The sequence below is a fragment of the Phasianus colchicus genome, chromosome 4, assembly GCF_987193195.1.
Source record: "Phasianus colchicus chromosome 4, bPhaCol1.hap1.1, whole genome shotgun sequence".
In the NCBI taxonomy this organism is placed as follows: domain Eukaryota; kingdom Metazoa; phylum Chordata; class Aves; order Galliformes; family Phasianidae; genus Phasianus; species Phasianus colchicus.
Genome location: NC_143439.1, coordinates 59,796,497 through 59,810,451, shown reverse-complemented (window position 1 = coordinate 59,810,451; position 13,955 = coordinate 59,796,497). Strand labels below are relative to the sequence as shown.

At 36.1% G+C, this 13,955-nt stretch overlaps 1 protein-coding gene across 1 annotated transcript in view; it reads right to left on the bottom strand.

Annotated features, from left to right (window-relative positions):
* SLC2A9 (solute carrier family 2 member 9) overlaps nucleotides 1-13,955 on the bottom strand; it is an 85,579-nt gene that overhangs the window by 45,402 nt on the left and 26,222 nt on the right. Inside the window, exons 6-7 of the mRNA XM_031588379.2 lie at nucleotides 9,121-9,253; nucleotides 208-395 (exon numbers count right to left, since the gene is read on the bottom strand). Coding sequence (XP_031444239.1) covers nucleotides 208-395; nucleotides 9,121-9,253 — 321 coding nt within the window. The remainder of the gene's footprint in view (nucleotides 1-207; nucleotides 396-9,120; nucleotides 9,254-13,955) is intronic.

The following is a 13,955-nucleotide window of genomic DNA, read 5'->3' as shown; positions in this document are numbered from 1 at the left end:
TAGTAACTAGTAACTACTACTACCTTAGTAATCAAGGGCATTTACACTTATCATCATTGATTAACTCTGTGGGGGGAAAAAAAAGAAAAACAAAACAATCCTAGCTGAATTATCCCTTAATGCACAATCACAGTGAGGAGTCACATTTGCAGTTTATTTCAGCAGCAACAATATGCAATAAGATGCAACGGTCTGAAGGACACTTACTGCATTTAGCCCACAAAGCTGGTAGCATCCCATGGTGACTATCACAGTGATGACTTGCCACCGTACAGCACGAGTTCTAAGGAGCTGAAGCACTGACACTAATTTGGTGTTCCTTTGGACTCGACTCTCTGCCAGAACTTCTTCGACTTCTTGAGACACGTCATCTTTCCCAAGGAAGGTCTGAAATGCTACAAACAGAGAACAAACCTTAAGCTAGACACTAATCATTTGTAACAGACTTGTTGCATGATACATGAGACAAGCCAAAGACAATAATGGGCTCCTACATAGTTATTCTTCTGCCAAAAATATGATTCTATTCTGGGTATAATCCTTGCAATTTATTTCTGAAACCGCAGCAAGAATATAAATAATTTAGCACCATATCAAACCTCTCCCCATACTATTTCATATATAATACAGCATAAAGTCAGAGTCAAAACCCTGCATAAACTGAGAAAGAAGAGTTTAATATAAAAGCAGTTCTTAACGTTATTTAAATTAGCTACTTTTGTGACCAAATTGTATAGCAGATTTTATTGTTGTGGATTGATTGGATAGAGAAGTAATAATATATAAAAATGTGGATGAGCCTGATGAAACAAGAAAGGCAAACATTTGAAAGGAATACCTATTTGTCTTCATAGTATATAATTTTCAATAGCATATAAATAAGAATTAACTTCTTCAATGTGTTTATTACTAGAAAGGATTATCCAAAGAGGTTCAAAACTTTCTATCTGTTGACAACTTACATTTACATGGTAAATATAAGCAACCAAACGTATGTTTTCCTGCAAAAAAACCAACTTTGTATTATATTATTGCATGTTGTTGACTACCTGAGATACCCTTCTAGTTTGAATGATAAAAGCTTTTCCTCTCACATCTCCTCCAAAAGGTACTACAAGTGAATACCTCCTGGTGCAGGTGGTGCATCTCCACCAACCTCGTAATACAGATATGGTATAAATTAATGATTATTTCATCACAATTTAATGAACATAACCCAGGGGTTGGCTTTTTAAGAGATATTTAAAATGTTCATCATCTTGGAATGACTGCAGAGAAACAATTACATTAAACATATTCCTGTAACAAGGCTTTGTGACCCAGTAGGATGCTTACTCTAAAAACAATCCTTTACACAGCAGGTCACTTAATGTTGCTCCTGTTAAAGGAAATAATGAGTTATTTTTCTTAAATGATTAAGTTGATTTACTTATCCTAAGAGCCCAATTCATTTTTGTTTTATCCACTGCTTTGCACAGCACTGCATATAAATCAGTAACCTTCACATTTTCTGCCTATTCTTTTGGATCACAAAAAGGACTTGGATGGTCAAGAAAGCCAAAAACATTGACTAGTCAAGACTCCATTTAGGTTTTGAAGTTATAAAATTTTCTCTTCACTCAGTAGATAAAAAGGCCAAGTAGTGGCCATTTGATGCTGTGAGGGAATGACCACATGTACAAGCTGGCCTAAACCAGCGTGGTTTTCTCCATCACTTTGGTGAGTGTGCGGTGCTGCATACTCTGCCAGGCAGACTCTAGTTAACAGAAGGCATCATTTTTCAAAGGATGAATGCTTACCACCTCTGTGTGCTGATTTGATTCATAACATTCATTTATTCTGATATTCAGTTTCTATTTAGGGAGAGATCAGAATTTTTAAATTCTCTAGGACTGCTTGTGCACTGTCCTTTCACGTAGTTCTTATAAATCAGAAATGAAGTAACAAATTCAGAGCTTAGAATCAAGAATTTAAGCTTCTGGTTTTTTTTGTTGTGCCACTACCCACTAATTATTAAATGACTTGCAAAGCACTAGTTAGAATGAGTGTGACGTATTTAAAGGCTATGACAGGAAATGTAAAATTGGAAAGATGTGTAGTATTGGAACAATCTGTAGCATGTTACGATCAATGTCTTATGGTTAAATTACACTTTTGTCAGTACTGCTAGAGCACTGACAAATTAAAATTCAGATAACTGTGAGAATAACCAGGCATGTATTACAATATTCTTCCTCGAAATGATTCTCATAGATTTTTAAGCGTCTAGTTTATTGGTCTAAATTAGGTCAGTGCACAATCTTCTTGATTTTTTTCTGTCCTTTGAATTCCCTGCATTCCTGTAGGGCACACAAGTAAAAAAATATAGGTGCAGTCAAGTAAAATGGAAGCAATCTGTCTGTTCTGCACAAGGGACCTTGCTGCACTTTGAGAGGGACCAGGAAGTTAAAAAAAAAAAAAAAAGACAAAACAGCAATTACCAAAAATTACCAAGCACAAGGCAGGAAAAAATATAGACACCTGCTTTCTTTTTCTTCCCTCCCTGGTGTTAGGAGCAGAGATGTAAAAGTCAATGGGAAACTTTGACAGATGCATAAAATTAACAAGTCAAGAAAAGTTAGGAAAATGCTATGCTATTCACGCATAGTTTTCAGTAAACAGCAGTAAAAATTTTTCCAGCTACTCAATACATCTTTAAAGTTCTTTCATTAGCACTTTTTCAGTACAGTAAGAATCACAATTTTTTACATAATTAATGTGAAAATAAACTCTGCACTAATCGGGAAAAATTAAAGGTCTTTTAATTTGTTATTTTCAATTCTATTCATTTTGCATTTTATACCCCTGCATTACTGGCACTGAGAATCACAGCAGTCATTCCTACCTCCCACTGCAATGGCACATTTTCTGCTTCCCTCCATAGGGATACCTTGCTTTCATGTATGTACCCTGCTTGTTACAGTTCTAGCAATCTTTAGAACTTCTCCAGATTTCTTTTTAATTTTCTTAGACCAAAAGATCTTGATATTCAGCAGACTAAGATACATTGCCTTTATAAACAGTAAAAGAAGTGAATGTTTCCAGGCAAGAGAAAAGGAAATAGGAACTCTTACCATTTACACTACTAGTTTCCATTTATCTCAGCTATGTGAAGATGAAACATTTGCAAGTGGTTCAAGGGTCTGAATAAAATCAATATGTCTCTTCTTTAAAACTGACCAGGCTGTTCTTAACTGAAGCTGCATAAGGGGGACTCAGCTATACATGGAATTCCTAATCCTTTTTCCACTGTAGTACTTCCAAGACTGTGCAAAGGAAACCAAATTACTATACAGAATACTATACAGAATTACTATACAGAAGACACTTCAAAAGACCAAAATGCTATTTTGTGGCTTACAGAACAGAGCCAGCCCCTTGTATGATGAAACAAAAACAGGTGTGGTAACTGCTAGTAGCTGGGGTAATATCTCTCACACCTTTGAAAACTTGAAAAATGAAGCAATACAAAGGTGTTTGAATGATAGTGCCCTGTGTTACCCAGTGATATGTTCATTTTCATTTCACTGATAATGAAGTACCCTAAAACTGGGGTCCTTAACACTAAGCTTTGTCTAAACTCTTCTCAAACAGCATCTTCTTTAGCTACTGTCAAAGACAGTACTGGTCCGGATGGACCCAGTGAAGCATCTTCCATTAACACTGGCTTCTATTCTGGGTACTGGAGGACATACAGGGAGCGTCGCTGCCTCAGTGCTTGCAGAGAAACCACCTGACTTCAGTGTTTCTGAATCAGATGTGCAGTAATTTCCTCACAGTAACTTTACATTATAAAAATATTTGATAAAATGAAAAAACCTGTTTCCTCATACCACTGATTTTACCAGAGAACTGAATGACATAGTACTGACTACTGGAAGTATTTTGCTAAGAGAGATTTAATCAGCTATTTAAATGTAGTAAAATATTAATTAACTACAACCATGTAGCATAACGACATTTAATACTAAACTCCAAAGTTGATATTCCAGCTCAGTAAATACAGCTGCAAGCAAACGACTCGCTCACAGATCTGTGAGCTAGCATCTAGTCTGGCATTATGTCTATACCTGTTCTCACACCTGATTTTATAGACCATCAGCTGCCTATGCAGATTCACCTGAAACTAGCCAAGATGTTCAGAGAAAACAAAATAACAACATACCACCTTCAAACAGCACAATAATTGATAAACTGAACTGCACCAAAGGTCCATTAAACCAAGTAAATTTTCTAAAAGACATGAGGTTTAGGAAAAGCTTGCAAACAAGGCAGACACACTGTAGTAATTCCATGTTTTGGCAGCCAGCTCCATTGTGGTAGAGCAAGTATAGCTTATAATGCTTAGAGACATATGCAAAAAGCACACACAAACAGGAATAAATGATAGGTGACCTTCCTGACACTAATAACAACTTCATCTAAATCACTAGATTTGCAGCATTTTTTTGTTTCCTGCAGCAACTCTGATTTTAATGTCTCCTGTACGTGTAGACTCCATGAGGGGCTTTGTAATAAAAATAATGACTTGCTTTTTAAAATCAGATATGGCCCTGCTCTTTTATCACATCAAGAGGTATCAAATCAAACGACATCCTTTTAAGAGTTTTAAAACTACATTATTTTTTACACCAGGTGCAATGCTTCTTCAATAACCATGGGAATTTAAATGTGTGACTGAACACAGCAAATGAACAGATTTTGTACGTCACCAGCAGATGTTACTGTGACATTATATCCAAGTTATTTGACCCTTAAGACATAATAATGTTATGGTTCTCTGGGAAGCTAGAGTGCCAAATGATTTCCATTATTGGTTTACATGACATGTTACTGTAGCTGCATTGAAAATACAGATTTTCTCTTTGAAACAGCATTCTTCAGAAGAAATGTATCAGCTCCTCAAATATAAGTAAACAATGCTGTAAGTCACAAAATCATTCTGTTTTATCACAATACTACTCCTGGTCTTGTTTGCATTGCTACGTATCCACTAGCCACAGTCACAGGCTCAGGATTCATTTGGCATGCAACAAATATCCAACAAATACCAAATTCCTGTTTCACCATCATAGAGTTTGAGTCTTAAATTAAGAGAATAAATTGGATATAATTACAGCCACTGATTTCTTTTTCTTCCTGTTCCTACCCTGTTATCCTTTGCTTCCACGGCTTCCTACCAATTTAATGGTGATCTCCTTCCAGGGTCTTTCAACCACTTGAACATTTATTTCTCCTCCATCATCTGGTGAGCATTAAGATGATACAAAATAAATGTCAGGCATTTTTCTTCTTTCTTTCACTCCAAGGAGAGGGGACTTGGGATGGTTCTTCCCTCTCTCCGTTATCAGACTTCTAACTTACTGAGTGAAGCAGGATTATAGATTGTGCTGTGAGTCCAGTCAATCATTCTGCCCCCAGATAGTTCTCCAGCATTCAGCAGTGAAATAGAAATACAGGATTTGGGTTCAACTAATGGTGATCTCAGGGAGCCAGATTGACACCAGGAAGACCAGCAGTGCTCAGCTCCTAGCACAGCTTTTAGCATAGTATCCATAAGGACAAAAGTTATCTGGACCCTCCTCACTCCTGTGCTCATGAAATAGTTTGTCTCATAGTGGTGTGTTTTACGCTCAGACATGACACCTGCCTACTCTTGCCTTGTCTTTTCTCTTTTTCATCACTTTGTTCCTTTTTTCCTCCTTGTGTCTCTTATTTGCCACTTAAAGCTATCATGCTCTTTTACGTTGCTGGCAAAAAAGAGAATGAGGCCACTTGTAATTTGGTAGTGATAATGTGGTTATCTCCTGAGGGCAGAAAAAAAATGGAGAGATTAAAGCAGGCACAGAACTCTGTGGAAACTCAGTGACCTACATTATCCCATTGGATTTTTATTGCTCTAAAATAATTAGGAAGATTAATATTGCCATTTCCATTTTAGAAACTTTTACATAGAATATGTTATAAAAAGAATAATGTAGTCATTTGCCTTAAATACAGTGGACATTTTGCAAATAATGGTTTTATATTTCTCCAAAAAGGCATAATCCACAATAAAATGTATGAAATTTGCACGAGTAGCCTTGTTCCATTAGGGGAAAGAGGAAAGGATTTAGTCACAAAACAGACTCGCACATTTCTCATATTAATATGCAGATCCAACCTAAGACAAATAATTCAAGAGCATTACTGTAGTCATCATTATAATGGAGAATACTGCATTGTCATTAATGGCTTATGATCAGTAGCTTTTTCATAATTCTCTGGTCTCCCTAATACACAGGCTTTCCCTTACGCATTTCTACAGATAAAACTAAAATGCAGACCATTTTCCTTGATTGTTGATTCAGTTATTCGCATTCCTATTTTGTGAATCCCTCCCACTAGTTTTCATTATTTTACTGCATTACAGAGGCTCAGCTCTTGTCTCATCTAGATTTCTCTGTGTGCCCCGGTGGGAAGGAAGTCTCCAAATCCCACCCATCAGGCTGAAAGTGCAGGTCTCTCTGGTCATTTTTCACCCAGGCATTCCATGAATCACACAGGCATCTTCCCCACCTATCTGTATACGAAACACACATAGAATCAAAGAATTGATCAGGTTGGAAAAGACCTTCGAGATCATCAAGTCCAACTGCAACCTAACCATACTACCCTAACTCTAACAATCCTCTGCTAAATCAGGTCCCTGAGCACCACAACCAAAAGATTTTTAAGCACCTCCAGGGATGGTGACTCAGCATACAAAGATACTCTCATTTGCAAATCTATGTTAGGAGAAGGGAGATTATAAAGGATGTGCAATGGTAAGAAAACTGCTTATTTCCCTTATGTGCTTTAAAATAAGCCATGTAGATACTTTACAACAGAGAAATATAAGATTATATGATCTATACTGATTTACAGGGGGGATTTTATGGATTGTGAACAGCTAAATCCTATCTAACAACCATCCGTACCTATTTTGCATCTGATATCCCAACAGGCTGCCTTGCCTGGGAAGCAAATGGTCTTGGACGAATTACTTGTTAGTAAGTAAAGAAAGGGAAGGAAATTGATTGGAATATATTGACATTACTGTCCTAGGCTCATAACACATATTTATGTAGATTCATGAGTTACCAGCTGTATTGAAATCTCTGCAGACTACATTCAAAAAGTTTCTACATATACTACATTGCATATCAGGGTTAAATCTTGATTTTGGAATTAATCAGATCCAACAGCTTCTATTCATATCCATCAACTTTAAAAATCTAGTGATATCAGACTCCTTTGCTTTTTGGTGCCTAATTTTACTGCTATACTTGCTACAGTGGCTCATGAAATCCACCTTCTCATCTGCGGAAACCTCATTAAGCTACTGGCTGAAGACCCTTTCATCTCAGTTACCATATCACTGGAAATAAAGTGTGGGTAACTTTGCTATTCTGATGTCTTCTACTTCAAAATCCACCTCCGATGCTTCTAGATTCATTTTCAAACATTTTTAGAGCACGTGTGCTGAAAACATCCTGGACTGCGATTGGCCTGTTACCAACAGTAAGTGGTGTGAATTTCCAAGCAGGTGGGGTTATTTTCATGAGAGATTCTGACAGTTTCTAAGCTCTACATGCAAGAGACCCAGCTCTACTGCCACTAGTGAGGTTTCCAAGCACTGTGGAAGTACTGTGAATAGATCTGTAAAGCAAGTCTAACATTATGCAACATGATTGCAGATGCAGGCTCTTTGCCATGCATAGCTCTGGAAATACATTTACAATTTTATCAGGTTGAACAGAGATGGTTTAAGTTTGGCACCAAAAGACATTTTCTCCAAGCCCAGGCATAGTGCTACAGAACTGAGCTACTCAACTGCCTGCCCTAAGCTGCTTGCCATGGTTTCCCTGATGGATGGTCTGACCACAATCCGCAGGCAAGCCATTTCCTTTGTATTTTCTGGAAAAGCTGTTTTCTGCCCCCTTAAATCTCTGCAAAGTTCAGAATTCTTCTCGAAGCCAAGTTTCTTCTACAATTAAAAAAAACAAAACAAAACAAAACAACAAACAAGCAAGCAAACTATCTGATCCTAAGAGGGTTGCTCTGAAAGTAATGCCTCCTGTTTTATTATTTGGGTCACAATGTCAGAGGTAGATGCTGGTGGTACTGGGAGTAGAAGTTGAATCTTCCTGCCAATATTCCATTAAGTTTTGTTGCCATACAACAGATAGCAGCAGAGAAGCAGTCTGACAAAAGGGTGTCTGACATGGAAATGCATATGAAGCAAAGGTGTGTCACTGAATTCCTCCCTGAGGAACAAATGGCTCCCACTGACATTCACTGACACTTGCTGAACATTTATGGAGACCAAATATATTACAAGCAGGCTTTTCCCTTCTATGTATGGTCCTCTTTTTAAATCATCACTAGAATAAGTAAAAATAGACTTAGTGTGATGGTCTACTGGAAACTGTAACTGGCCATAGTTATTTCAAAGGGCAGAGTAATATCTGTAATAACATCAAAAAAAGTTTATACATAGAATGTAAGTTAAGAGCAAAATATTCTGGTCTGTGTCTGTGAAACTGAAGCAAGCAATACGGGAGCACTGAACATTTTCAGATAAATAGGTGTTTGCTATTTTTATCGAACTAACAGAGGTTGTTGAGTCACAGAACATGCAGTAAACAAAGTGACTGTGGAGCAAAAGAAAAAAGAAAAAAGTGCTTTCATTAAGAAAATGGCAAAGACTATACATAAAGGACAGTTATAAACACTGAAATCATCTTTCACTCCCCAGTGAACATTGCATGTAGTGTCTGACACATAGCAGGAGGATGATTTGAGTTTCTATCACCAAGCATAACATTATATAAGTTAGCTTGCTGGAGAAATTCATATACAAGAAAAAAAACCAAAGCAACAGTGATTTTTAGTGACATACAAAAAGAAATGCAAAAGGCAAGGGAAAAATAATTGCCAAGAGCATATTTACACTTGGAATATTTTGCTTTTGCTAATATAAAAATTCCTTTCCAGACTGCATCCCTACAAAAAAAACCAAAAAAGCTTTCTTACAAAAATCCAAGTAATACAACATACCTTTTTCTGCCTTACTGGTATTATGTTTTTCAAGTAGGAGGTAACGAGGACTTTCAGGAAGAAAAGGCAGAATCACAATTTGTACCAACGCAGGAACAACGATCACTGCAAACAAAAAAGGCCACCGAGATTCCTGCAGACAGATGCAAATATGATAGTCAGTAGTATTCTCTCATAGTGAAACTAGGAACAGAAATACCTATGATGGAAAGTGCTGTAAGTTCATCAATTTGAGCCAATGAGCAGGGTAACATCTTCTGCCTGAGCTCAGTAGGGAGTCTGAACACTTTTGTCTTAGATCTCCTTTCTCAAGGGACAAGGAAGACAGAATTTAGGTCATCAACTGACTGAGCATGGAAAGAGAGGCAGGGGAACTAGAAAACAGCATTACTTCACACATTTTTCATCTCCTTTGACATTGGCAACCATACACACAAAAATATTTATATATACTCAAATATATATAAATTTATATATATTTATATATATAATCAAATATATATAAAGTCATCCTCATTTGTATCAATATCACACATTCATCAAGAAAACAGAGTTTGAATTTTGGGTGATTCTGTGTGGAGCCAGGGGTTGCATGATCCTCGTGCATCCCTTCCAACTCAGGTATTCTATGATTCTGTGATTATCTTTAAGTAACAGCAGAGTTCTATCTTTGCATGGTTAGATATAGCTGCAGGCTGTCTCTTACTCCAATCTCACTAATCAAAGAAATAAATGGCTTAATGATCCAATTGTAGCATAGGTAAAATCCTGATAACAGCTGATCTGCAGTAAGTTGCAGCCAATTATTCTACTTCTTCAACTGGTTTCCATGCTAATTAAAGTGTAAAAAAATGGGTTTCATCTATCTTGATGCCCTAATCATGGAACCTTGAAGAAGTCCTCTCTTTTACAGTCATGTAACTAAGACTGACATGTTATACTCTTTCCCAGTTTGAATTAGCTAGTCCAGATCCCAGCTCAATTTGTATTGTTTCCAAATCCATGAAACGAAGTACTTCCCTCTTGCCTCGCAGGTGGTCTCCTGGACCTCTCCAGCCAGGAGCAGAAGCACAAGGGCAACATGCAGCATACCCAGCAACACAAAGCACAGATGATTTGTTTCCTACAGTTCCCCCCATGTGACTTCCAGAGCCCTATTTCAGTGCAAGTTACAAGTGTAAGGAGTTGCACTGTCCAAACAAAATCATATGAAACTGCTGAACCACTGGCAGTTTTCAGATAGAATTTGACTTCCACACTTTTCTTTTAAATCAACTAAAACAAAGTTGTCAACCTCAAACATATTTATTATTTAAAACTAGCTGTAGAGAGCACCCTGAGGAAAGCTATTTGAGGAAGAGTTTGAGAGAGGCAGTAAGGAAAGCTTATCTATCTACCTCAGCTAACTCTGAAAAGAAGATGCTAACAAGTAGCTGGAGAAGAAAGTTGCCTGAAGTATAATTTTCTGCAGCAAAGTGGCCTGCTATCAGTCCATGTTCTTAAGATGCCTTTTCTTTCAGTTTCAAGATGCATTTTTCTTTAGTAGTTTTCCCATTAAAGTTCAACATTCATCTATTTAACTCAATTCTTTCTAATCTGAGAATTGGTCCTTAATTGAAAAGCCTGCTGAGACTTCAGTGCACCTACTGCTCAGGCATAATGTCTAGCACATTTTCAAAAGCTTGGCTAGATCAAAAGCAGATTGCACCGCATCCTCTCTGATTGAACTCTGAAAGGCAGAGGGAGTTTGGATCCACTTTCTCTCTCAAAATGAATCTATCCATTCAGACCCTAAATTTTTCCTAAACAGATCTGGCTACATTTTATTTCAATATAATTTTCCACAGTCAAGTCAAAATTCAGAAGTCCTCCGGCTAATTTCTGTTGACAGGTTTTATCTTATGTTCTCTCACTTCAGCAGTACAGCTTCTCAAACAGAACACACAGCACACCATGAGAACCTGAGCTGGGATATGGGGTAGTTTAACAACTGCAGGGAGAATGAGAGGGGTATCTCCTAATTGGACTTTTCTGTTGTCCTTTCAGTGACAGGTTGTTTTTGTTTAAATCTCTAATGAGAGTAAAAAAAACTTGAGAAAGGAATTTTTCAAAGAATCCAAACATCAATCATACCAGTCCTTCTCAAAGTCTTTGTTACCATGAGGTAACATGGTTCAAGATCCTGTTCCTTCATTCTGAATTTATTTATTATTTTAGATTTCAGTTGAGTGTAGAACTCTATCCAGTATACAAGCATTAAGACTGAACAATTATCAGTCTTATTTTAAAAATGAGAAAATTAAACTTAAATTATAACTTTAAGAATCGTTAATAAATCACAAATGCAAAACGGGCTCCTGATGTTAAGAAACTTAAGAAAACAGGCACTGTTTTTTAAAGTTGTATTCTAAATCTGCCTGTAAGCAGACATTTATTTTAGACAGTTATAAAAAAAATCCTGTTTAATCTCTATCATTTTTTCCTATAAATACTCTTACTACATACTATGTAGGTTTATAAGGCTTAAGAACTTTTTTCAATATCTCAATAATAATAATAATAATAATAACAATAATAATAATAATAATAATAATAATAATAATAATAATAATAATAATAATAATAATAAATTTGCCCTTTGTTGTCACATCTTATTTCCTGTAGGTTTTTCTCCACAATACCAAGGACACTTTTTAAAGTGTGTATTATTATGATGAATATTCTGCCACCCTACTGGGACTTGCTTGGAATAATATTTCTACCTTATTAAAGTCTCCTAGACCGCATGGTTTTCTACTTCACTTTTCTATCAAGTAACTCTTCTGAAAGTGTTATTTTGAAATAAGTAGGAAAAAGATTGAACTTCTGAACTTATACTCCACAGTAAATAACACACTCTGACAGCATAATAGAATTTTCACCTCATAAAACACTGAGCTTCCTTTATTTCCTCTATGAAGGATTTCTGATTTACTTTTTATGATGCTAACTTCTAAAAAGAACTTGAGATAAAACAATCAAATATACTTTCACATTCTGAAGGAAGTTTGATCATCCCTGAATTTTGTAATTTAATTGAACTCGTACGACTGTGATGACACTGCTGTTTTGCCCTTTAGTATGGGGTAAACATTTCGTTTTGATAGGAAAACTTAAGAAATTTATTTTATTTTTAACAGTGTGCATATTATAGAAAAAAACTCACATTGATAAGTGACTAACATCAGTGGAAATGTTTCCATCTATTTCAAAAGGTTTCAAATGGAGCCTACTACAGAACATGGGTTCTACTTGTTTTTCTGTAAATTTACATTATCTACATTCATATTCTTAATCTCTATACAGAAAAGAAATATTAGGACTAAACTGAATTTATAAGAGCTACATTTGTTGGGATGAAAGCATAAATACAAACTGCAGAAAATTAAGCTGAATTAGACATCATAAAAGGAACTAAAGAAAGAAGGGAAACAAAAGGTATCCTGACGTTTTTAAGTAGGAACAGAACCTGTTCTGGGACAGTGCTCAGAAGCAATAATTAAATGAAGACACAAGACATTTTAGGAATGACTTGGAAGCTACTTCAGTGCTTTGCCTCAGTTGTCACTAAAGAGAAGAATAGGGGCATTACTGAAAGGAAAGAAAACAACCCCATCACATTTTATCTCACAAAAAACTTAGAAGAGCATTAAATATTTTAATTACAGAGGACTTGATTCATCACCTGCTTAGAACTGGTACAAATAACATGTCAAGATGGTACGATTTCAATTTTGAACTGTCACATTGTGAATATTTGCTTAGGCTGAGACAGGAAAAACCCAGCTTTGATCTATTTACAAAAGACAGCTAAGGAGAGGAGAAGTTTGACAAACACATACTCAAAGGTTGATATAATAAAGAGCAAATCTGCAGAATTATGTGGTGGTGGTAAATATATATATGTGTATGCGTGTGTGTGTGTAAATCATGACTAGGGTTTGTCAATTAAACAAGATAAAACTATATTAGAATACAGTAAAGCAAACGTTATTATGTCAGAGAATTATTGGCTAAAATGTAGAAAATGGAACAAGTTAAGAAGTGGAAAACAAACTAGCATACGGAAAACATCAATAAGCCCTGCTGACTCTTGCACTATTGGACTGTATGCAGTTCAATGGCCTATTTAATTATTAGTTATGTTTAACATTTGTTAATTAGAAAATTTTTATTGATAAAGTGATAAGACATTTTCAACACAGGAAAGGCTAAAAATATACACATACATATAAAAATTAAAAAAGAGATAATTGAATTGTTGTCTGTCGTGTAGTAGAAGAGGGAAGATGGGCTGTGTTGCCCTACAAATAGCTACTCATTTTGGCAAAAAAAATTGTCAGGCCAGTTAAGTCTCCTAACACAAGACTCATAATAGGAACAAAAAAAATGAGTGAGGAAATATATAATTCCTATAGGTTCTATTATCTCAATAGACAAATAATTTTAAAATTTATTTTAAAATCATAGTTTTAAAAGCATAACAGCCACCTCACAGGAACTTTTGTAACTTTATTTTGGCAAAATATAATCACACATATGCAAAGAGAATCACATCTACTGTAATTTCTAGCTGCTGTGAAGCATCCTGCTGCAGCCCCAGAGGGATGCAGGTCTCCTGGGTTTTGTGCATCTGCTAGTCCCATGGGGACACCTAAGGTACGCTAGTGTTCATCCCTGGAGTATACCACTACTAGCATCCAATAAGATTTTACTCCACTTTATTTACTTCTGGCATATAACTAGACATAATGAAAGTGTTATACTTTTCCATTCTACACAGCTAGATATTTGAA